This window comes from Hemiscyllium ocellatum (genome assembly GCF_020745735.1).
Source record: "Hemiscyllium ocellatum isolate sHemOce1 chromosome 27 unlocalized genomic scaffold, sHemOce1.pat.X.cur. SUPER_27_unloc_25, whole genome shotgun sequence".
Taxonomy (NCBI): Eukaryota; Metazoa; Chordata; class Chondrichthyes; order Orectolobiformes; family Hemiscylliidae; genus Hemiscyllium; species Hemiscyllium ocellatum.
In genome coordinates, this window is record NW_026867493.1 from 118,262 (window position 1) to 144,057 (window position 25,796).

Below are 25,796 nucleotides of genomic sequence, written 5' to 3' on the forward strand. Positions count from 1 at the left end.
CCATAGATCGCTCAAAGTTGCCACCCAGGTTGATAAGGTTGTTACGGAGGTGTACAGTGTGTTGGCTTTCATTAGCAGGGAGATTGAGCTTTAGAGCTGCAAGGTTATGCTGCAGGTGTATGGAGTACTGGTTAGATCACACTTGGAATATTGTGTTCCCTTTTAGTCACCTAATTTTAGGGAAGATGTGTAGGGAAAATTCCAGAGGAAACATCACAGAAGTGCTTCACAGGAGGCTCCCAAGCACTGAGGATGTCACCGAGACAGGGGACGAAACGTTTGCAACACAAATTCCCATCTCGGCGAACAGAACCACAACAGGAAGATGTGTAAGCTGAGAGACGGTACAGAGGAGATTTACCTCGATGCTGCCTGGAATGGAGGGTATGTCTTAGTTTGGGGGAGCTAGGGCCTTTCTCATTGGAGCGAAGAAGGATGAGAGGTGACTTTATAGAGGGGTACTATGTGTTGAGAGGCATAGATAGAACGAATAGCTAGAGATATTTTCCCCAGGTCAGAAATGTCTGTCATGACGGGGCATAATTTTAAGGTAATTGGAAGAAGGTTTAGGGGAGATGTCAGAGGTAGGTTTTTTACTCAGAATGATAGGTGCATGGAATTCACTTCCAGGGTTAGAATGAGAGTCAGATACATTTAAGGACATTTAAGCGACTGCTGAACAAGCACATGGACGGCAGTAAATTGAGGGGTGTGCAGACTAGTCTCATCTTCAAGTTGGATAAAAGGCTGGTACAACATCGAGGGCTGAAGGGTCTGAACTGTGCTGTATTGTTCTAAGTTCTCGTTCCAGAACGATGCAGCAGCAGTATTGGAAGAACAATGTTGCGTCAAACCCCTTGACGCTTCCAGAGATGGGCACTGTCGATGGAAACTCGGTTAAATTCTGCCAGCACTCAGGTGATAGCCGGGGTGGGGGGAGGGTGGCAGCGGTGAGGCTGAACTTGCTTACTTGAGGGTTGTTAGTTTTGGTTGCTCTGTGCAATGAAGTGTGAATCATTGTTTCAGCAGTTGGTTCTGTGTGTTGTTTCTGAGTCAGTGGCCAAATTAAGGCGATTCACCCACAACCAGAGCAAGACGCTGGGATTAATATTGACTCCACTGCATTCAGCATGACATCACGTCAATACTGTTAGAAAGTGAAAGCTGACACCACCCCATCAGCGATCTCAAACCGAAACACCCAAAGAGAAGTGCATCGCCCTATAATCTGTAAAGTTAATGTGAAAAGTGGTGTAACCTGCTCTAATGTTTAAAAATAAATCCCTGACACTTTAAAATCAACAAAAATCCATTTATTTATCCAACAGTAACAGTGAACGAATGAACTAAACGATTAACAAACCTAATAAATCCCTTCTAACTACTGACTGTTCCAGAATAAAACAAGTTTCACGTGATATGCTGATCCAATAAATATGATTCCCTCTCGTAACAAAAAATCTAATTTAGTCTCTCAGATTACACCCAGGTTACGTGTCTTTTGGAATACTCTGTGCTGCCTTCTGTTGAATCTTCTGTCAGGAATGCTGTTCTCAGTATTTTTTAAATGATACATTCTCTAATACAGAGATGACTGACAGCCAATTTCCCTCTCTCAATAGAACTGAGGACTCTTAGCTCTCGCGAGGGGGAGTTAGAGATCTGGGTGTTCAGTCGATTGTACCCTGAACGTGGCAACACAGGTCAATGGAGTGGTCACGAAGGCAGATGGAATGCTTTCCTTCCCTGGGATTGAGTACAAGGGTTGGCAGGTTATGTTACAGTTGTATAGGACTTTGGTTCGGCCACATTTGGAATACTTCTTACAGTTCTGGTTGCCACGTTTCTGAAAGGATGTGGATGCTTTAGAGAAGGTGCAGAGGAGGTTCACCAGGATGTTGCCTGGTAAACAGGGCGCTAGCTGTGAGGAGAGGTTGAGTAGATTAGGATTAGATTAGATTAGGCGTGGTGGCTCAGTGGTTAGCACTTCTGCCTCACAGCACCAGGGCTCTGGGTTTAATTCCCCCTTGGGCGAGTGTGTGGAGTTTGTACATTCTCCCTGTCTCTGATTGTCCTCCAGGTGATTTAGTTTCTTCCCACAATCCAAAGATGTGTGGGTCAAGTGAATTGGTGATGCTAAATTGCCAGGTCAGGTGTAAATAAAGGGGAGGAGAATGTGTCTGGGTGGGTTACTCTTCAAGTGGTTGGTGTGAACTTGTAGGGCTGAAGGGCCTGTTTCCATACTGTAGTGTATCTAATCGAAGTAGAGAACAAGAAGCTTTTATTCCCAGAGTGGGAGACTCAATTACTATCGGGGGGTCACAAGTTCAAAGTGAAATGTTTAAGGGAGATATGCGTGGCAAGTTCCTTATGCAGACGCTGGTGGGTGCCGGGAGCACATAGCCACTGGAGGTAGTAGAGGCGGACATGGTGGTGTCATTTAAGATGTATCTAGACAGATACATGAAAGGGCAGGGAGCAGAGAGATACAGATCCTTAGAAAATAGGCAACAGGTTTAGATCGAGGATCTGGATTGGCACAGGCTTGGAGGGCCAAAGAACCTGTTCCCATGCTGTAGCTTTCTTTGTTCCTTGTTTAGCTCAGGCTTCTGTCCAACTGCCCCTTTCTTTTGTACCCTTGATGACATATCTTTCTTTTTTATGATAGGATTGTTCCTCTGTTTTCAAAACCATCAGATTGAAATTTAACAGGTTTTTGGAAGCCAAAGGGCCTGGTTTAAATTGATTGGCTAAATTGAAAAACTGTTGTCTTAGCCTGCTAACTGTATGGCCTTTCAGTACAAATGTTTCAGTTCAGGTGCTCTCTGTTGTGACAATGCTGCTCCTTTAAGATGATGTTGTTGTTGGTTTTTTTCTTGAAGAGAGGTTGTAAAAGGCAGAGGTTCTGATTCAGAAGTGACCTGGTAGATGTTTATAAAATTGAGAGGCACAGATAGGGTAAATAGACAAAATCTTTTCCCCAGGGTGGGGAATCGAAAACTAGAGGTTTATGATGATTTAAAAGGGACCTGAGGGGAGACCTTTTCACAGAGAGAGTGGTGTATGTATGGAATGAGCTGCCAGAGGAAGTGGTGGAGGCTGGTACAATTTCAACATTTAAAAGGCATCTGGATTGGAACATAAATAGGAAGAGTTTGGAGGGATATGGACAGGTGCTGGCAAATGGGATGAGATTAACTTAGGATATGCAGTCAGCATGGACGAGTTGGACTGAAGGGTCTGTTTCCCTGCTGTGCATCTCTTTTGACTCGAAGTCTCTAAAAGATACCACATTGCTTCAAGCGAACTCTGAAACCCAACATTACTGACAGATTCTTTTTGTGTGAACCCGAGGGACCTAATCGTTGAGATGTACAGCACTGAAACAGACCCTTCGGTACAACTCGTCTCTGCTGACCAGACATCCAAAATTTAATCTACTCCCATTTGTCCGCATTTAGCTCATATACCCATCCAGATGCCTTTTAAATGTTGTAATTGTACCAGCCTCCACCACTTCCTCTGGCAGCTCTTTCTGTACATGCACCACCCTGTGTGAGAAAACTTGTCCCTTTGAGGTCCTTTCTAAACTTTTCCCCTCTCACCCCAAACCTCTGCTCTCTAGTTCTGGACTCCCCCACCCAGGGGAAACGACCTTGTGGTTTGGCCAGATTTATCACTCCTGGGATACCTCTGCCTAAAAGATCCTCATGGATTTTATAAATCTCTGAGGTCACCCCTCAGCCTCCGATGTTGCAGTGAAAATAGCCCCAGCCTATTCAATCTTCCTGTAGCTCAAATCCTCCCACCCAACCAACACACTTGTCAATCTTTTCAGAACCCTTTCAAGTTTCACAACTTGTTACAAACATGTTGGTTTTGTTCATCTGATGTGGGAGAGTTTTCTGCATGATTCCTTCTGTCTGAAAGAGTCCTCACCTGTGCTGTGACACAGCCACAGTGACTCTCAAAATCCTGACTATCTGACATTAAAGATTCATTTGTAGAAGCTTCTGAATCACATCTGTAAATGCAGAAAGTGTCTTTAATAATGAGTCATGAATAAAGGCTGCATTCATCTTTTATTGTGAAGTTCTACTCCTACATCTTAAAACAGAGAATACAAACTGTCTGTGTGGAGTTTGCACATTCTCCTCGTGTCTGTGTGAGTTTCCTCCGGGTGCTCCGGTTTCCTCCCACAGTCCACAAATGTGGAGGTCAGGTGAATTGGCCGTGCTAAATTTTCTGTAGTGTTAGGTACAGAGGGAATGAGTCTGGGTGGGTTGCTCTTCAGAGGGTCGGTGTGGACTTGTTATTGGGCCGAAGAGCCTGTTTCCACACTGTAAGTAATCTAATCTAATCTAAACCTGGTCAGAAGCAGCCTACCAGAATAAGACGCCACAGGCTATTTCCCCACCAGGACTGAATTTGTCCAGAAAACACACATTTTAAATGAATAGGGCACCATTCATTTTAAGGTCAGGTGAACTTAAGAAGTACTGCCTTGGCTTAGAAAGGAGAGATCCTTGACACACACAAAGACCTGAAATCATTGCTGCACTATTATTAGCGAATTGGAATTAAGGCTGGATTTTTTTTCCGCTGCAGCAGAGGAGGTTGAGAGGTGAGTTTTGTAAAATCATGAGGGGCATAGATAGGGTTAATGGTAATTGTCTCTTCGCTAGGGTGGGAGATTCAAGTCCAGGGGGCACATACTTAGTGAGAGAAGAGAGATTGACAAAAAGACATGTGGGGAGTGTGGTTCACGTGTGGAATGAACCTCCAGGGGAATTGGTGGACATGGGCACAATTACAACATTTAAAAGACATTTGGATAAGTGCATGAGTAGGAAAGGTTTGGAGGGAAAGGGAGAGGCTGAATAAGCTGGGGTTGTTTACCCTGGGGTTTTTTACCCTGGGGTCTCAGCGGCTGAGGGGTTGCCTTATCGAGGTCTAAAAAGCCATGAGTGGCACGGATAGGATAAATAGTCAAGGTCTTTTCCCTGCGTTGGGTGAGTCCAGGACTAGCGGGAATAGGTTTAAAGTGAAAGGAGAAACATTTTAAAAGGGACACGAGGGGCAACTTTTTCATACAGAGGGCGGTGCATGGATGCAGTGAGCTGCCAAAGGAAGTAGTGGATGCTGGGACAATGTCAACATGCACAAGCCTTGGGTGGCATGGTGGCTCAGTGGTTAGCATTGCTGCCTCACAGCACTAGGGTTCCCAGGTTCGATTCCAGCCTCTGGCAACTGTGTGTGGAGTTTGCACACTCTCCCCATGTCTGCGTGGGTTTCCTCCGACAGTCACAAAGATGTGCAGGTTCGGTGAATTGGCCATGCTAAGTTGCCTGTAGTGTTAGGGTGGGTTACTCTTCGGAGGGTCGGTGAGAACTTGTTGGGCCGAAGGGCCTGTTTCCAAGCTGCAGGGAATCTAATCGAAAGGCACCTGGATGGGTGTATGTACAGGAAGAGTTTAGAGGGATACAAGCCAAGTGCTGGCAAATGGGACGAGATTAATTTAGGATTTCTGGTCAGAATGAATGAGTTGGACCAAAGGGTCGGTTTCCAGCACTTGGCCTATATCCCTCTCAACCATTCCTATTCATGTCCCCATCCAGATGCCAATTAAAAGCTGCCATTGTACCAGCCTCCACCACTTCTTCTGGCAGCTCATTCCATCCATGCATCACCCTCTGGATGAAAAGGTTGCCCTTTAGGTCCCATTTAAATCTTTCCCCTCTCACCATAAACCCTCTGGTTCTGGACTGCGCAACCTCCAGGGAAATGACCTTGTTATTTACCCTATCCATACCCCTCATGATTTTATAAACCCATAAGGTCAACCCTCAACCTCTGGCACTCCAGCGAAAACAGCCCCAGTCTATTCAACATCTCGGCAACATCCTGGTAAATCATTTCTGGTAGAGAAGTCAATGATTTGGGTTAAGACCTGAAACACTGACTTCACTGCTGCTGCTGCCTGGCTTGCTGTGTTCTCCCAGCCTCCTGCTTGCCTACTCTGGATTCCAGCATCTGCAGTTTATTTGTGTCTCTAACGAATGGCAGAGCAGACTCGATGGGCTGAATGGCCTAACTTCTGCTCCAATGGCCTTGCAGGCTTAGGTTTGTGCAGATTATTTCAGTGGGAATGCGCAGTCCCGGGCTCAACGAGCAGCAGCGTTCATAGAATCACAGAATCCCTACAGTGTGGACACAGGCCCTTCAGCCCAACAATTCAAACTGACCCTCTGAAGAGTAACCCACCCAGACCCATTTCCCTACCCTATTACTCGACATTTCCCCTGACTAATACACCACACCGACACATCCCTGAACACTGGGACAATTTAGCTTCGCCAATCCACCCTACCTGCACACCTTTGGACTGTGGGAGGAAACCGGAACACCCAGAGAAAACCCACACAGGCACAAGAGGAGAATGTACAAACGCCACACAGATAGTTGCCCCAATAGTGGAATCAAAGCCAGGTCCCTGGCACTGGGAGGCAATGCTACTCACCACTGAGCCACCGTGGGAGTGGGTGCTGTCCAGCAGAAAACAAAACAAGCCCACCAACTCTCCCACTGTCAGACTGGGCAGGAGGTTCAGTCCTGGGGGTGACCCACAGCAGCCTCACCGGCAGAATCCGATTGTTGGGAGCGCTGGTGCCCCCGCTGGTGCCTCTGCAAGTTGCAGGACTGGGTGAAGGCCTTCCCACACACAGGGCAGCTGAAGGGCCGCTCGCCGGTGTGAACCCGCTGGTGCTTCAGTAAGTTAGAGGAATTGCTGAAGGCCTTTCCGCACTCAGGACAAGTGAATGGCCTCTCCCCGGAGTGGACCCGCCGGTGGATCACCACGTGGGAGAAATTGCTGAAGGCCTTCCCACACTCGGGGCAACTGAAGGGCCTCTCCCTGGTATGGACCCACCGGTGGGTCAGCAGGTTGGAGGCATGTGTGAAGGCCTTCCCACACTCAGGGCAGCTGAAAGGCCTCTCCCCTGTGTGGACCCGCCGGTGGGTCAGCAGGGCAGAGGAATCGCTGAACCCCTTCCCGCACTCTGGGCAGGCGAATGGTCTCTCCCCGGTGTGGACACTCTGGTGCCTCAGCAGGGAAAAGGCCTGGGTGAAGGCCTTCCCACACTTGGGGCAGCTGAAGGGCTTCTCCCCCGTGTGGACCCGCCGGTGGGTCAGCAAGGCGGAGGAACTGCTGAACTCCTTCCCACACTCTGGGCAGGCGAATGGTCTCTCCCTGGTGTGGACCCGCTGGTGCTTCAGTAGGTCAGAGGAATTGCTGAAGGCCTTCCCGCACTCTGGGCAGCTGAAGGGCCTCTCCCCTGTGTGGACCCGTCTGTGCCTCAGCAGGGTGTAGGAACTGCTGAATCCCTTCCCACACTCAGGGCAGGAGAATGGCCTGACCCCAGTGTGACTGCGCCGATGAGCCTCCAGGACAGACGGGACATGGAAGCCTTTCCCACAGTCGCCACACTTCCAAGATTTCTCCACGGGGAGGGATTCCTCGGGTTTCTCCATGGCTGAAGCTTCAGCGGTACACAAACACGTGTACAGTCCCTCCCCACCGTGAATTCCTCTTTCCAGGCTGGATAACTGTTTTAGGTTCCACACTCAGTGTGCAGTAACAGTCGGGTCTCTCATTCAGTCCCACTGATGCTGAAAACGTACTGAAACAGGGACCAAAAAACTTTGCTCTTTCTCACAGAATCTTAGTCAAAACTCGTTACAGGCCCAAAGGACTGAACGACTGTCAGACATTGACTTGAAATTGAGGACAGCAGACGCTTGGGAGTCCGAGTCAAAAAGTGTGGAAAAGTACAGCAGGTCAGGCAGCATCTGAGGAGCAGGAGAGTCAGTGTTTTGGGCATAAGCCCTTCATCTGTTGATTTTTAAACTTCAGTTTTCAGATCAAATACTCTGTAAAAAGAGATTACAAAAGTCATCATTGTCACTGAGAAGGTCTATAGCCTTAAAACTTGTCTTTAAACATTTAGACTAAATGTAATGCTGAATTATAGAACACATTTACTGCACTAGAAAATAGACAGCAAGGCTCAGAAAAGGGGGGATCTGAAAGAATGCAAAAGATAGGGACACCTGGGCTTACCAAGTGATAACAGGATGCTGTAAGACAATTAAGAACGTTTGCCTTAGCATCAGTGAGTCTGTATGAACAGGACACCAAGTGATAACATTCACGGTCATTCCCTTGTGAAATTAATGACCGTGTTTGATTCTGACCCTGAAACGAAACTCGGTACTATTAAAAACTTTGTAATTAACGGTCAGTTGCTGTCAATTATAATGGATTCTTATACCCCTTGCAAGCAGGGCAGTCCCAGAGAAAATAAATCTTTGCTGTTACAAAACCCTGACCTGAGAGTTCAAAAGGACACCATTTTAGTGCTGAGGCTGTTGAATCCAGTAGAAAATTAACTCTTAGTGCTTAGCTGCTATGGATTAAATTTAATTGCGCTTCGAGACTTTTTGGTGCTTTTGAGTAGCCAATTCTGGTTATGAAATGCAAACTCTGTAAAAGGAAATATTGATAAAACTTTAACTTACTTGCTGTTTTTACAGACCGCCCCACTATCAATTCTAACTAATCAGATCTTATGTCTTATTCGAATTTCAATCACAAACTTGAAAAGAAGGCATGTTTCATTCGAAGACGAATGAATCAGTTGAAATGAAACCTCACGGTAACATCTCCGCCTCAGGGACAGAATGATTTAGGGCTTAAAAAGCAGGAGTCTGCTCCCAGCTTAGAAATTTATTCTAGGTCGGATATTGAAGAGATTCTTGCACAATGTGTCGGGAAGCCATTTTATGATTGAACATTTGCCCTCCTTACTAAGAAGCTGTTTTATAAAACAACTGTATCTGACATGTGAGCTGTGCGAGGTTATCTTGTGAACTCTCCAATTAGCTGAGACTGGGACCTCTTTATGAGAGGAGTTTATCTCGCTCGCAGGCGCCTAACTCAGCTGTTTTTCCCACCTGACGAATGGCTTCGGGCCTGTAGGAGTGATTAGTCAAGCTTCACAGATCTGTCAATGAGCTTTTCTTCCTTATGAATTATTGTCTTTCACTGTTATCTGTCTAATTAAGAACATGCAATTCCTTTTTCAAACTTTTGTAGAAAGGAAGCCACTTTGTATCAATACATTGGAGTCACCTGCTGGGCATCTGGACAGCTGGTAACCTACTCCCCTAGATTATTAGAACCTAGTTAGTTTAGCTTATAGGTATCAATGTTATGTTGTCACAGTGATGCTATTAGTGAATAAAGGGGATAACTAAAATTATACTAAACTGTCCATAACAGGATTTTATTCCAGACTTCCAAACAGTTCGATTTCCGGGACGAACCAAGAGAGAGGCTTTACAGGTCTGAGTCCACAAGGGATTCCCTGGGCGGTCTCAAATCTCCACTTTCACATCAGTCCAGGGTAGAAATTCACAACAAGCAATTCTTTTTCTGTAGAACAATCTTTTCGTTTGTTATTCTACAAAATTGAAAGCACCATCCCACCGCCCCCCCCCCATCCATTCTCACTCCACTCTAATTCTCCTGAAGGGTGCTAATTCAGGATCTTACAGGGCCAAAAAAGTAAAAACATCTCTTTTGAATAACTCTACCTGAAAGTTAACATCTTTCACAACATTGGGATACTGCTCAGTGTGAGCAGATCTGATTTTGGGAAGCAAAGAAAAACTGTCTAAATTCAGGATAAACCTTCACTACAGCGTCTTTAGAAACGACCAGACCCGGGGTCAAGGCATTGACACCAACACCAGAGAGAAACTCAACATACAGACGTGGCAAACCATCAGTCTGTAATCTTTCAGAATGGGTTGTAGGGATCATTAATATGTAAATCTCAGAACTTCTAACAAATCACCTTCTCGAGATAACTTAAGGTTTGTAACAAAAGGTGACATCTCAGCTCAGACAATGCATTAAAGGTACGAGGTCACAGTCAGTCTGTATCCCAATTTTGAATCTGACAGGTTCGGTTTCCAAAGTGAAATTTACAAAATATTATATGCATTCACTGCCTGCATTGACTGCCAGCATTTTGCGCATTTTTTGAACAAATCAAAGTTTTGCATTAGAAATTGGCTAGCTGAAAGACGACAGAGGTTGGTGGTTAATGGGAAATATTCATCCTGGAGTTCAGTTACTAGTGAGGTACCACAAGGATCTGTTTTGGGTCCACTGCTCTTCTTCATTTTATAAATGACCTGGATGAGGGCATAGAAGGTGGGTTCGTAAATTCGCAGATGACACTAAAGGCAGTAGAGTTGTGCATACTGACTAAGGATGTTGGCAGTTACAGAGGGACATAGATAAGCTGCAGAGCTGGGCTGAGAGGTTCAAAATGGAGTTTAATGTGGAAAAGTGTGAGGTGATTCACTTTGGAAAGAGCAACAGGAATGAGAGTACTGGGCTAATGGTCAGATTCTTGGTTGTGTAGATGAGCAGAGAGACCTCTGTTTCCAAGTACGTAGATCCTTGAAAGTTACCCAGGTTGATAGGGCTGTTAAGAAGGCATACGGTGTGTTAGCTTTTGTTGGTAGAGGGATTGAGTTTCAGAACCATGAGATCATGCTGCAGCTGTACAAAACTCTGGTGCAGCCAGATTTGGAGTATTGCGTACAGTTCTGGTCACCGCATTATAGAAAGGATGTGGAAGCTTTGGGAAAGGTTCAGAGGAGATTTACTCGGATGTTACCTGGTATGGAGGGACGGTCTTAGGAGGAAAGGCTGACGGGCGTGCGGCTGTTTTCTTTAGGGAGAAGGTTGAAAGATGACTTAAGTGAGACAGAAGATAATCAGAAAGTTAGATAGGTTGGACAGTGAATGCCTTTTTCCTTGGATGGCAATGGCTAGCACGAGGGGATATAACTTTAAATTGAGGGGTGATAGATATAGGACAGATGGTCAGAGGTAGTTTCTTTACTCAGTAGTAGAGGTGTGGAACATACTGCCTCCAATAGTAGTAGACTCGCCAACTTTAAGGGCATTTAAATGGTCATTGGATAGGCATCTGAACGAGAATGGAATAGTGTTGGTTAGATGAGCTTCAGCTTGGTTCCACAGGTCGATGCAATATTGAGGGCCGAAGGGTCTGCACTGCGCTGTAATGTTCTATGTGTGTAAAAATATAATTCTGCAAATACAAATTCACCCTATACACTTATATGCATGTGTGCGTGCATGAGAGAAAGCAAATGTTGTTGTCTATGCTGTTTGTCTCTATGTCTATTTTGATAACAAATGCTTTATTTCTGTAAATGTTGTTATAAATCAGAGTTGGGTACTAATAGTTAGATGTAAGGGAGAGAGAATTCCTCAAGTTTGGTACCATAAGAATCCGATCCATCTGAAACTGCAGATGTTTGGACTGTGGGAGGAAACCAGAGCACCCAGAGGTAACCCATGCAGACAGAAGGGGGAGAACATACCAAAATTCACACAGATAGTCACGAGAAGGTGGAATCAAATCGCTTCTAACAATTCTCCCACACATGCAAAACCCTGAACACTGTGGGTAATTTAGCAGGGCCAATCCACCCTAACCTGGGCAAAGATAAAAATCACATGACACCAGTCCAACAGGTTTATTTGGAAGCACTAGCTTTCGGAGCGCTGCTCCTTCTTCAGGTGGTTGTGGAGTATAAGATCATAATACACGGAGTTTACAGCAAAACATTACAGAGTCATGCCACTGAAATGATACATTGAAGAACCCTGGATTGTAAAGTCTTTCATCTTTTAGAATGAGTTGCTGGTGTCATTAATATGTAAATCCCAGAACTTCTGATCAGACACCTACTCGAGATAACTTAAGGTTTTATTAGAAGAGATGACAACTCAACTCAGACAATGCATTAAAGGTGTGAGGCCAGAATCTGTCTGTATCCCAGTTTTTCAGTCAGACTGGTTCTATTTCCAAAGTGGAATTTATAAAATAGTTCATGTATTGTCTGCCTGCAGATTGTGTATTGAGCAAAATGCACAATGTATCTGTAAATACAAATACACCCCATAGACGTGTGTGTGTATGTGTGTGTGTGTGTGTGTGTGTGTGTCGCGCACATGAGAGAGAGAAAAAGTCTAGTTCCATACTGTATTGCATAACAAATGCTTTATTTCTGTTGATGTAAATATTGTTATAAATCACAGCTGGGTGCTAATACTTAGATGTAAGGGAGAGAGAATTCTTCAATTAGGGCACTATAAGAATCCTGGGAGACCCCTATTTCTAGTTTACTTGCCAATGAACAAACACAAACATCTATTTAATTCTAATTTTTCACTTTTCTGTTATATTTTCTGGTACTATGATTCTGTGTCTGGATGGTTTACAGGCTTGGAGATTGTAGGGTGGACTTTGATTGAGTGAATGATTTATTGTTCCAGAAGGTGTCAAAGGAGGTTAAAGCTTCAGGAGGAATGAAGCACAGCTGAGAACAGACAACAACTGTGTGAGTACAGGAAGATCAACCAAGGACAAAGAAACCAGAAATCCGAGCTGACACCAGACTGCCCCATGGTCAGTACTTTGGTTAGCAGTGTCAACCCTCTACCTTTACCTAGCTTCCCATTCGACTTGAATGCCACATCTGCCCTCAATATTTAGGATCCAATCCTTGTCATCCTGAAGCTATGTCTCTGTAAGGAGTCTCAGATCATAATTATTCTCTTCAATGTGAGCAGTCAATTCATTCACTTTTGTTACGTTGCAGCGCTATTACGACACAGGGTAACCCCCTCTGCTAAATTAAACCAGCAATATAGAGATGATTCAACCCATGCAGTAATCTGTAAAAGTTCAAGAGGCAAAGAACTATCCCAAAGGTAAATATTTAAAGTAAAAATTTAACAACTTCACTCTTTACGTCCAACAGAGAATTTTAAAACTCACAGAAATGCCCGGTTTTATAGTCCAAACATCGGATCATTTTATTGGTGTTAATATTATCAAAACACTTAATTCAAACTTGATTGGACTTTGGTATTTTGGGGCAAACTTTAAACTGATTGGCCAAATTTAAATTTGTTTGTGCCTCATGTCAACCCAGTTGCTCTATTTGTGTTGACCAAATATTACATTCTCATCTTGTTTAGAACACGTTGTTCTGCTCGATTTTTTAACTCTCTTCAAGGTACAGTACCTCTATCCCTTCATAACAAGCACACAGTCAGATACTGACCTTTTAGTTTTATTGTTTGTAATCTTTTGAATCCAGTTTTAATTGCTGGTACGTTTATTCTCCTTGTTCCTTTCTATTGTTCTCTGATGTCCATTTTCCACATCACTCCATTGCTTATCTACCTTGATTTGGATTGGCCTTACTAAATTGCCCATAGTGCCCAGGGATGTACAGGTTAGGTGGCTTAGCCAATGGGAAAGGCAGGGTTATAGTTTTGTCATAATAGAAGCAGGAGTAGGCCATTGGGCCTGTTGAGCTGCTTCACCATTTATTAAAATCGTGGCTGATCTATCCATCATCTCAGCTCTTCTTACTTGCATTATCCCGACTACCCTTGATTCCCTGAGGGGTGGGGGCGGGAGCAGGATGCTCTTTGGAGGGGTCAGAATGGACTTGATGGGCTGATTGGCCTGCTTCCACACTGTAGGACTTCTATGATTTACCACAGTTGTGTTTGCCTCAGATCACAGCTCCCAGAATCTCCCACCTTCTGCAAATCAAAAGACAAGTCCCCCCCGCCCTCTTGTATGTATGTTATCTAAATGCTTCATCATTTCTAGTGAATACAGCCCACGCCTCCTGCTGCTGCCAGTAACCTTTACAATGCTGATGAAATAATGCAATTCCTGCAGTACTGTAAATCGTAAGGCTGCTAACAATACCAGTTACTCATTCATCGCTCCTGATGGATAGCATTGGAAACAAAACATCGGAGGCTGACAGAAATGAGCAGTTTAACTCAAAAATCCACCTAGCCCTTCACTGGGCACCCCAATCAGCACACTGTCCTTACTGCTGGTCAGCCTTAAAGCTCTTCACCCCCACAGCGCAATGAATTCCCACTTTCCACCAAAATCCTAGAAGTACTCATGTACTCAGTTGCTGTCTCATCAATTAAATATTTCATTGTAACTTCTTCTGCTTCCAGTAAAGGCAAAACATCTTTGAAAGCTGCTCTGAAAGTCCACTCTTCACAACAACACTTCTGCTTTCACGCAAGATGATTGAAGTCATACAGCACAGAAACACAGCCTTCGGTCCAACTCATCCTTGCTGACCAGATATCCTAAACTCATCTAATCCCATTTGCCAGCATTTGGCCTGTATCCCTCTAAATCCTTCTTATTCACATACAACGTTTAAAAGGCATCTGGATGGGTAATTGTAGCAGCCTCCCCACTTCCTCTGGCAGCTCATTCCAAACATGCACTACCCCGTGTGTGAAAAAGTTGACCCTCAGGTCCGTTTTAGATCTTTCCCCTTTCACGTGAAACCTATGCCCTCTAGGTTTGGAGTCGCCTACCATGGGGAAAAAGAGTTTGGTTGTCCAACCTATCCATACCCCTTATAAACTTCTTTAAGGCCACCCATCAGCCTCCAATGCTCCAGGGAAATTATCTCTGGCGTATTCAGCATCTTCCTATCGCTCAAACCCTCCAACTCTGCCTACATCTTTGTAAAGCTTTTCTGAATCCTTTTAAGTTTCACAACATTCTTCCAGAGGGCGGCAACTGGAATTGCACACAGTATTCCAAAAGTCGCCTAACATGACCTCCCAACCCCTGTACTCAATGCTCTGACCAATAAAGGAAAGTGTACCAAATGCCGCCTTCATTATCCTGTCTCCCTGCAATTCCACTTTCAAGGAATTATGAACCTCCAAGGACACTTTGTTTAGCAACACTCCCCTTTAACTATGTAGGTCGTGCCCTGATTTGCCTTACAAAATGAAACTCCTCACATTTATCTAAATTAAACTCATTCTGCCACTCCTTGACCCATCAGCCCATCCGATCAATTCTAATTTATATTGAACTTTGTTTCCTCTCTCATCCCCTAAAAGCTGAGAATCTCCATCCCACACACACTTCCTCCATTCTGACTTTGCTGAACCTAATTCCTGCTGTAACTCATCCTGAAGGGTGTGGTTCATCCTGATTAACAGACTCTCACTCGGGGGAGATGGAGATCAAATTGAAACGGACAGAATTCTGACTGGCCTGGACAGAGTTCAGGGGAAGATGTTCCTATTGGTAGGAGAGTCTAGGACCTGAGGGCACCGCATCAGAGTAAAAGGAATATCTTTTAGAACAAAGATAAGGTGAAACATTTTCAGCCGGTGAGTGTTGAATATGTGGAATTCATTGCTACAGAAGGCTGTGGAGGCCAGGTCACGGAGTAGATTTCAGATGGAGATAGATGGTTCTTGAGTATCAAGGGGGTCGAGGGTTACAGGGAGAAAGTGGGAGAATGGGATTGAGAAACTGATCAGCCAGAACCTAATAGTGGAGCAGCCCTGGTGGGCTGAGAGGCCTAATTTCTGCTCCTGTGTTTTATGGTCTCTTGCTGTCCTGGACTAGGAGTGTGCAAATTGGGAGCAGGAATAGGCCATTTAGCCTGTCAGGTTTGCACCAGCATTGAACAGATCATAAGTAGATATGATCTAAAGGGTATAAACAAGGACTGCAGATGCTGGAAACCAGAGTCTAGATTAGAGTGGTGCTGGAAAAGCACAGCAGGTCAGGCAGCTCCTCGGATGCTGCCTGACCTGCCATGAATATACCTACATTCAGGTTAACAGGCTGGAATTTTTTCCACTGGAGCAGAGGAGGATTATAAAATCGTGAGGGGTATAGATGAGGTGAATGGCCAAAATCCTTTCTCTAGGCTGGGAGTTCAAGACTACGGAGCAAATTTTGAAAGAAAGAGAGGAGAAAGATTATAAAAGGACATGACGGTCTCCATTTATTCCGCCCCCAAGAGAGTGGTTTGTGTGTGGAATGAATTTCCAGACAAAGGGGTGGATGCAGATACAGTTAGAACATTTAAAAGACATTTGGATTAGTACATGAATGATGAAGTTGATTTTAAATAAATGTGAAGCACTGGATTTTGGAAAAGCAAATCAGAGCAGGACTTATACACTTCATGGTAAGGTCCTGGGGTGTATTGCTGAACAAAGAGACCTTGGAGTGCAGGTTCATAGTTCCTTGAAGGTATGCTTTCCTTTATCGATTACAGTACTGAGTAAAGGAGTTGGGAGGTAGGTGAACCTCTAAGGGGAGCCTTTTCACACAGTAGTGCATATATGAAATGACCAGCCAGAGGAAGTGGTGGAGACTGGTATAATTACAGAATTTAAAAAGGCATTTGGATTGGTCTATAATAGAAGGGATATGGGCCCGGGGCTGGCAAATAGACTACATTAGGATAACTGGTAGGCATGGACAAATTGAACGGAAGGGTCTGTTTCTGTGCTGTACATCTCTATGACTCCAATATAAAAGATTCAGAGGGATATAGGTTAAACACAGGCAGGTGGGTCCAGTTTAGTTTGAGAACATAGTCAGCGTGGATTAGTTGGACTGAAGGGTGTGTTTCTGTAACTGATTTGTACTGGTCTTGCCTCCCCCATAACCATCACTTCTTTGTTGTTCGAAAATCAGATGAACTCAGCCTTGGATATATTCAGTTACTCCCAAACTGCAGGAAGGCGTCCCCACTTCTCAACTCAATTCTTCTTGCTAATATCCCACTTGCCTTGTTCACTACTTGCAGCACTTGTCTGACAACTTGCACTGACTGGATTAGAAGGACGCAGAGACTCCTTTGTACATCCACACATAATTTCTGATGCAAGGCTCGAGCCTGAAATGTCAATTCTCCTGTATTTTCCATTGAAAAAAGACCTGGACTAACTTTCCCAGAGTCTCTCCCCTCCCTGGATTCACTCCGTTTCCCTTCAGTTCCTGAATGGAAAAGGGGTTGAGAAAAGAGCGTGCTGTACTCACAGATGTTGGAGAGAGGAAGGAAGTTGCAGTCTGGGGTGAAGCTCAATCTTCATTCAGAGAGAGGGGAGCAGCAGCAGCAACTTCAGAAGTTCATGGTCCTACTTCCGCATCCAGACAATGGGTTTGCTGTGATTTGCAGGAGGACCAGTCTCCATCCGGTCCTCCAGAGCTTCTCATTGGTCCATCAACACAAGATCACGGAGTGTTTCCGCCTTTTGCGTGAGTATGCGTAATGTTTTGCTGACACCGTGGAACATGCGCACTGGGTTGCTGACACCGAGTAGCATGCGCAGTACGGAGATGTTGGCATTACTGACAGATTTTCAAAGTTAAAATTCACACAATGCCAGGTTTTAGTCCAACAGGTTTATTTGGAATCACTAGTTTTCTAAGCGCTGCTTCTTCATCGGTTCGTTGTGGAGCAGAATCATAACACACAGACTTTATAGCAACAGGATTGCAGTGTCATGAGATGTAATATTAAACAACTTCAGCTGACCTCTACCATCTTTTAGAATGACCATGTTAGTTTTGATTCCTACATCTGTAAATCCCAGAACTTTTCAAAAGTTACGTTCTCAAGATAGCTTTTAACAATAGGTGTCATCTCAATCAGATAATGCATTGAAGGTGTTAAGTTAAAGTCTGTCTGTGTCCCAATGTTAGGTCAGACGGATTCTATTTCTATCGTGGTATTACAGAATCTTACGTTTATGCGTTTTTCTGCAAAATAAAATGCGATTCTGCAAGTACAAATTCAACCCACAAATTTGTGTGTATGTGCGTGCAGGAGAAACCGAGTGATCATGTGTGTGTGAGAGAGTATAATGGGGTATAAGTCTGTGTGAGGGTGTGTGTGAGTGAGTGAGTGAGTGAGTGAGTGAGTGAGTGAGTGAGTGAGAGAGAGAGAGAGTGTGTAGTGGTGTCATCTGTAGTGTGACATGAACCCACAGTCCTGGTTGAGGCCACCTCCATGGGTTTTGAACTTGGCTATCAGTCTCTGCTCAGCCACTTTCCTTTTTTGCCTATCCTGAAGTCTACCTTGAAGGATGGTCACCCGAAGGTCCAAGGTTCAACTGGGAGGGAACACTCCTGGCTGGTGATTGTTGTGCAGTGTCCGTTCATTTGTTGCTGTAGCCTCTGCTCGGTCTCACCAATATACCAAGTCTCAGGGCATCGTTGCCTGCAACGTATGAGGTAAACAATGCTGGCTGAGTCACATGAGTACCTGCTGCAGTCATGGTGGGTGGTGTCCCCATGTGTAATGGTGGTAAGCGTGTCAACACTCTGATACGTCTTTCATCATCTGCCGTGACAGAGTTGTATCGTGTTGTCCTGAAGGCTAGGTGGTTTTCTGCGAACAATTATCTGTGTAAAGTTTAGTGGTTGTTTGAAGGCGAGAAGTGGAGTCATGGGGAAGGTCTTGACGAGGTGCTCATCCTCATCAATAATGTGTTGCAGGCTGCGAAGAACGTGGCGTAGTGTTTCGGCTCCTGAGAAGTACTGGACAACAAAGGGTACCATTTTGGTTGCAGCTTATGTCCGTCTCCTAAAGGAAGTCATGACAGTTTCTTGCTGTGACACAATGGAACTGGCAGTTGATGAGTTGAGCATTGTACCCCGTTCTAATGAGAGCACGTTTGTGTACTTCAAAGTGTCTGTCATGTACCTCCTCACCTGAACAGATCCTGTTTATGTGAAGGGCTTGTCCAGAGGGAATGGCTGTTTTAATATGTTTCACTAGAGAAGTGTAGCACTGTCAGGTTATCCGTGGGTTTGCGGTGTAGAGAAGTGCTGAGATATCCATCCTTGATAGAGCTGCATGTGTTCAAAAATGAGACAGATACTAAATAGTGTGACGAGTGTGATGGTGGGATGAAACTTGTTAATACCACAGGATCGTTGTTTCAGTGACTCCTCACCTTGGGTCCAGAGGAAGAAATGTCATTCATATATCTAGTGTATATTGTTGGTTGGAGGTCCTGTGCAGAAAAAAAGCCTTGTTCGAAACTGTGCATGAAGCGTTGGCATACTGGGGTGCAAATCTGGTCCCCATGGCTGTTCCATGTGTCTGGATGAAGAACTGGTTGTTAAAGGTGAAAATGTTGTGGTTGAGAATGAAGCGGATGAGTTGTAGGACAGTGCTCAGAGATTGGCAGTTGTTGGTATTGAGTACTGAGGCTGTTACCGTGATGCCATGATCGTGAGGAATGCTGGTGTAGAATACTGACATGTTCACGGATTCAACTCGTCTGTGGATGCTGAGCTTCTGGAAGGATTGGACCAGAAGTCTTGATGAATGCTGTCAGTTCACGGTTGTGCTCTTTGGTCAGATCTTCTGGTAGTTGCCTGTCGTGTTCCTGTTCAGTTGTTTGTACACTTCCTTGCAGAACTGAAAATGTGTCGCTGGAAAAGCGCAGCAGGTCAGGCAGCATCCAAAGAGCAGGGGAATCGACATTTCTGGCATGAGCCCTTCTTCAGGAATGAGGAAAGTGTGTCCAGCAGGTTAAGATAAAAGGTAGGGAGGAGGGACTTGGGGGAGGGGCATTGGAAATGCGATAGGTGGAAGGAGGTCAAGGTGAGGGTGATAGGCCGGAGAGGGGGTGGGGACGGAGATGTCAGGAAGAAGATTGCAGGTTAGGAAGGCGGTGCCGAGTTTGAGGGATTTGACTGAGACAAGGTGGGGGGAGGGGAAATGAGGAAACTGGAGAAATCTAGGTTCATCCGTTGTGGTTGGAGGGTTCCTAGGCGAAAGATGAGGTGCTCTTCTTCCAGCCATCGTGTTGCTATGGTCTGACGATGGAGCCCCAGGACCTGCATGTCCTTGGTGGAGTGGGAGGAGGAGTGGAAGTGTTGAGCCACGGGTGGTTGGGTTGATTAGTCCGGGTGTAGGTTGGTGGGGTGGTAGGTGAGGACCAGTGGGGTTCTGTCCTGGTGGTGATTGGAGGGGCGGGGCTCAAGGGCGGAGGAGCGGGAAGTGGATGAGATGCGGTGGAGGGCATCATCGATCATGTCTGGGGGGAAATTGCGGTCTTTGAAGAAGGTGGCCATTTGGGTTTTACTGTATTGGAACTGGTCCTCCTGGGAGCAGATGCGGCGGAGACGAAGAAATTAGGAGTATGGGATGGCGTTTTAAAAAGACACGAGGGGCACCTTTTTATTTTAAGACAGAGAATAGTTCTCATGTGGTATCAATGTCCAGAGGAGGTGGTGGATGCAGGTACAGTTACAGTGTTTAAAAGACATTTGGATAAGTACATAGAGTCATAGAGATGTACAGTATGGAAACAGACCCTTCGGTCCAACCCGTGCCTGCTGACCAGATATCCCAACCCAATCTAGTCCCACCTGCCAGCACCCGGCCAATATCCCTCCAAACCCTTCCTATTCATGTACCCATCCAAATGCCTCTTAAATGTTGCAATTGTAATAGGAAAGGTTCAGAGAGTCTGGACCAAACACTGGCAGGTGGGACTAGTTTAGTTTCAGAACACAGTCAGCATGTACTAGTTGGACTTAATGGTCTGTTTCTGTGCTGTATGACTCTGTAACTGTTCTATACTGGTCTTAAAACCAGTTTCTTACCTTCCCCAATACCCATCCACTTCTTTGTTCTTCAAAGTCAAATGAACTCAGCGTTGAATACATTCAATGACTGACCTAACTGCAGGAAGACATCGCCACTTGTGAACCCAACTTCTCTTGCTAATATATCACTTGCCTTGCTGATTGCTTGCTGCTCCTGTCTGACAACAGACAGTGACTGGTGTAGAAGGACGCTGAGGCCCCTCTGTCCATCCACACATCATTCCTGATGAAGGGCTCGTGCCCAAAACATTGACTCTCCTCCTCCTCAGTTGCTGACTGACCTCCTGTGCTTTTCCAGCGCCACACTTTTCAACTCTGATCTCCATCATCTCACTTCCGTCACATCTCAACAAATCACCATTTAAACAATGCGCCTCTTCTCTGCGTTTTTTAATATCAAAAGCTTTAGATTGTGTCAATTCATTTGCCATGTGTTTGCAAATTGAGACACAGACCTGGATCAACTTTTCCAGAGTCTGTCCCCTCCCCCACGCCTCAATTCACTCTTTCCTTTCAGTTGCTGCATGTAAACAATTGAACCCCAGAATGAAACAAAAAATGGAAAAAGTGGTCATAAACAGACTGTTGTACTTACAAAAGTTAGACAGAGGAAGGAAGTTACAGTCTGGGGTAAAGTTCACAGAGGAAGGAGCAGCAGCAGCTTCAGAGCTCACGGTCCAATCTCCACATTTCGACAATGGCCGGCTCTGATTGGCAGGAGGACCAGTCTCTTTCCGGTCCTCCAAGGTTCTTCATTGGTGAATGGAAAGGAGCTGACGCACAGTTTCTGCGGGCACCAAGGAATGTGCGCAGTGTTTTGCTGACACCGGCGGTCATGCGCAGTGCTTGCTGACACCGCGGAGCATGCTCAGTATGCAGGAAGTTGTTACAAATTTTAAAGTTAAAAATCACAAAACACCTGGTTATAGTCCAACAGACTGATTTGGAAGCACTAGCTTTCAGAGCGCTGCTCCTTCACCGGGTGATTGTGGAGTGTAAGATCGTAAGACACAGAATTTATGATCTTATACTCCACCACCGCCTGATGAAGGAGCGGCGCTCCGAAAGCTAGTGCTTCCAAACAAGCCGATTGGACTGTAACCTGCTGTTGTGTGATTTTTAACTTGGTACACCCCAGTCCATCACGGGCACCTCCACATCATGACAAATTTTAAGTGTCCAACTGCGAATACGAGAGAAAAATACCAAAGCAATTTTTTGTCGAAATGTTTTTCCCCTGTGCCTTGACATGTTATTCCTTTTGCATTTTGTCTGGCTGCTCAATGTTTCTGTCCATTCCCCAGGGTAGAGGTATTCCAAAACTACAGGGTATAGGTTTAGGGTGAGGGGAAAAGATTTTAAAAGATTTAAAAGACTAAGAATATAACATACATCCCTTACAGTGCGAAGGTGAGGACTGCAGATGCTGGAGATTAGGGTCGAGACTGTGTGCTGGAAAAGCACAGCAGGTCAGGCAGCATCTGAGGAGCAGGATATTCGATGTTTTGGGCAAAACCCTTCACCAGAAAATAGCCATTGGGAACTGGCTTAATCGAGTGGGTCTGGGTGGGATGCTGTTGGGAAGGTCGATGTGATGGCCTGCAGGGATGATATGCCTTAGCCATGCTTATATTGAAAAAGGATTGCCTTAAATCTGCTATGGGACGAGTGGGTTCCAGTTCGCGGGACACTGACACCAGTCCTGGGAAAGGTGGGATTTGTGCTGTCTCTCGCTTCACATTCTGCCCCTTGTCCATTTTCTCCCCACCCACTGCCCCCTGCCCTTTCTCCCCTTTTCACACTGCACCCCGATTCTCTCCCCAACCCTCTGAACCCCGGTCATTCTCTACTCCCCAACCTCTGCCCCTCTCCATTTCTCTCCCTTCTCCACCACCACCAGTGCCCCCGCCCGTCCTTTCTCGTGCCTCAGCCCTCTTTGATCTAGTGGCCGAGCAGAGGCTGATAGCCAAGTTTAGAACACATGAGGATGGCCTCAGCCGAGACCCTGGGTTCATGTCACACTGCAGGACACCCACCTACACAATACACTCTCACACACACAAGCACACTCTCTTACATACTCACACGCTCGTGCAGACCCTCTCTGATAGACCTGCTCTCTCTCAGACACACAGTAATACATCCCCACACTCAAACTCACGCACACACCATCTCACATGCTTATACTCCATCACACACACACATCATATCCAGCATGCACACGCAAACTCACCCACTCTCTCTCATGCATGCACTCACATATAGAAGTCTTTGGGGTGAATCTGCGTTTGCAGGATTATATATTTGGAAATAGAACCAGTCTCACTCAAGATAAGGATGCAGACAGACCCTACCCTCACCGCTTTCATGCATTGTCTGACCTGAGGTGTCACCACCTTTTATTGAACCTTAGGTTACCTGGAGAATGTGACTTTTAAAAAGTTCTGGGGTTTACAGATTAATGAATCGAAATCTACAACCCGTTTTAAAAGATGAAAGACTCAACAGCAATCTAGGTTTCTTCAATATATCATTTATGTTGCATAACACTATAATCTTTTATTCTATATTCTGTGTCTTATGATCCTCCTCCACAGAACCAGAGGTCCAAGGAGATCTGTCCCAACTTTCCAATCTACCTTCATTGCTGCCACTCCTCAGGCACGGCACTATTCACGTCAACCTGTTCATACCCTGAGACCAACGAGCTACATGCCATGGGCGCAGCCAGCTCCAGAAGCAGCTGAGACTTGCTCAGTATGAAATACATTGTACATTGCTCCCAGAATTTCAAGCAGCAAAGCGTTTCAAGAACATCTGCTTGTCGATCTGTCTCCTGCTCCCAGAACACTGCTGTTTGTCCCGTCCCCAGGGGCCGGGCTCTCTCCACTAGCGGATAATTGATCCATTTTGTTTCTACTTGCAAGCTGTGCTGGTGGAAGGCAGAGCCCATTCGCTCCTCTGCTCTCTCTCACTATCACATGGGGTAGGAGACGAATGCATCAAAGGACAACTTTGAACTTGCTCCAAAGGTCTGTTATGGGAGAAATGGCAAGGTGAAGTGCTATCGGGACAGACAGAAATGGACACCGGAGAGTCCTCCCTCAGGTAAATTGATACGAGTGCCTTCTTGTGCAGCCTGTTTGGTGTTCAGAATTTGCCTTGACACAGCAATCCTGCAGAAAGTATTTTGTTACACGGGCGTCTGTTTCTTTACCGCTGGAAATGGACAAAAACAGCAAGTCACGTGTTTCAACTTCACTAGTTCATTACCATCTGAGAGAAGAGGTTTCACACTTGAGGTCAGAACACACCGACAGAAGAGGACAAGACAACTCAGAGCTCCACAAGGGTGCCGGCGCAACTGTGTAAATCTGACCCGAACCACTCTCTGCACAAAAACGTCCGACATAAAGTCATTTTACCTTCCTTTTTCTCGGTCCCACATCACTTCGGTTCACACGTCAACCTGTTCAACACGATCTCCAACCATTTCACTTCCCTGTTTTCTGCCTTGTCCGTACTCCAGACAGCCCAACCTCGTTTCACCAAAGTGCTTTTTGAGAAAATTAATCAGGCAGTTTTGCACAAGTCAAGTTTTAGAAAAACCTCGGGCTCGCCCGGGATTTGAACCCGGGACCTCTCGCAACTCATCACAGTAAGGTACCCTAAGCGAGAATCATACGCCTAGACCAACGAGCCAGCGAGCCGGCGCGCGATGAGTGCCCCACACCGCTTGAGTGACCTGAGACGTGCTCACTATGAAATACATTCGAGATTGCTCTAAGAATTGCTAGCGGCAAAGAGTTTCTCGAACAGCTGCTTCTCATTCAGTCACCCTGCTGCTGTTTGTCCCGTCCCCAGGAACCGGGCTCTCTCCACTGGCAGACAATTCAACCATTTTGTTTTGAAACTCTTCTATGACACCCGAGCGGCCAGTGACAAGCATTACCCTCCTCACCGTGGAATACAGAGAACAGGAGAAGACCACGCAGATCTCCACGAGTGTATCAACTCGACTGTGCACATTGGGCCAGTATATCACTGTGAAATATTTATGTCCAAGCCTTTTTTCGGAAGCAGATGAGAAGGCGAGGTGCAGAACAGAGCGCAGTTATAAGGGAAAGCTGCTAAAGACGACATTGAGTGAATAGGAGAGAGTGGGTTATGGTCCCAACACGCACCCGTTGTGCCAGGGGTTACACTTCGGGTCCACTCTTCCTTCACTCGCAACACCCCACACCCACCTCCCATAGTGCCAAGTCGCTTTCGCCTGCAACCGCCGAATGTGTAACACCTGCCCATTTACTGGCTCCCTCCTGAATATCCAAGGGCTCAAACATACCTGCCAGGTGAAGCAGCACTTTTGCCACAACCTAGTCCACTGCATTCGCTGCTCACAGTGTCGTTTCCCCAATGTAGCATGAAGCATAAACTGGGTGACTGCTTCGCAGAACATCCCGGTTCTGCCCGCAGGAAAAAGGCCCTGACCTTGCGGTTGCCTGCCACTTTAACGCATCACCCTGTTCCCTGGCCAACATCTCTGTCTCAGGCTTGCAGCAGTGTTCTAGCTCCATGCCAAACTTTCCCTTTGATTCTTCTCCTACGCAGACTTGTGAGGGGTCTTGCGTTCAAATCTCAGACGAGCCACCGTTTCTTATCTCGTCCAAAACTGAATGGTCAATTTTCTCAAAAAGCACCTTGGTCAAACGAGGTCGGGCTGCCTGGAGTACGAATGGGGCAGAAACCAGGGAAGTGACATCATTGGCGGTGACGTTGAACAGTTTGACGTGAGTGGTACCGTGTTTGAAAAATGTCAGCAATGAAGTTACATTGGAAATTTGGGACAGCTCTCCTCGGAGAACGAAAGTTTTCCTAGTCATGTAGGATCTAGACTCCGGAAATAATGTTGTGAAAATGCTCTCACGCCTGTGTCAGAGATCCCGGGTGCCAATCCCAGGCAAACTTTGAGCACAAATGCCCGGACAATTTTCTCAAAAAGCCGCTTCGTTAAATAAGATCGGACTGCCTGAATTAGGGATGGGGCAGAGCTCCGTTTGCAGTGAATACGCGAAGGGAAACATTTGTTCAAAGTGAACACAAGGATTGTAGATTTTTCGCCTGCGCAATCCGACTCTGAGTGAATCCTGCAGCTGCATTCCTGCTTAATTCTGAGGGTGA

General features: G+C 45.7%; 1 protein-coding gene across 1 annotated transcript; it reads right to left on the reverse strand.

Annotated features, from left to right (window-relative positions):
* Positions 1 to 3,693: 3,693 nt before the first annotated feature.
* LOC132807826 (gastrula zinc finger protein XlCGF7.1-like) lies at positions 3,694 to 17,129 on the reverse strand. The gene is made up of 2 exons (XM_060821810.1): positions 17,028 to 17,129; positions 3,694 to 7,929 (listed from the first exon to the last, which is right to left on the reverse strand). The coding sequence occupies exon 2, from the start codon at positions 7,528 to 7,530 to the stop codon at positions 6,607 to 6,609; it is 924 nt and encodes a 307-aa protein (XP_060677793.1). The 5' UTR covers positions 7,531 to 7,929; positions 17,028 to 17,129; the 3' UTR covers positions 3,694 to 6,606.
* Positions 17,130 to 25,796: the final 8,667 nt, after the last annotated feature.

Bases quoted from the DNA above. Each gene is read 5' to 3' on its own strand.
- LOC132807826 (XM_060821810.1), bottom strand. From the start codon at position 7,530: ATGGAGAAACCCGAGGAATCCCTCCCCGTGGAGAAATCTTGGAAGTGT.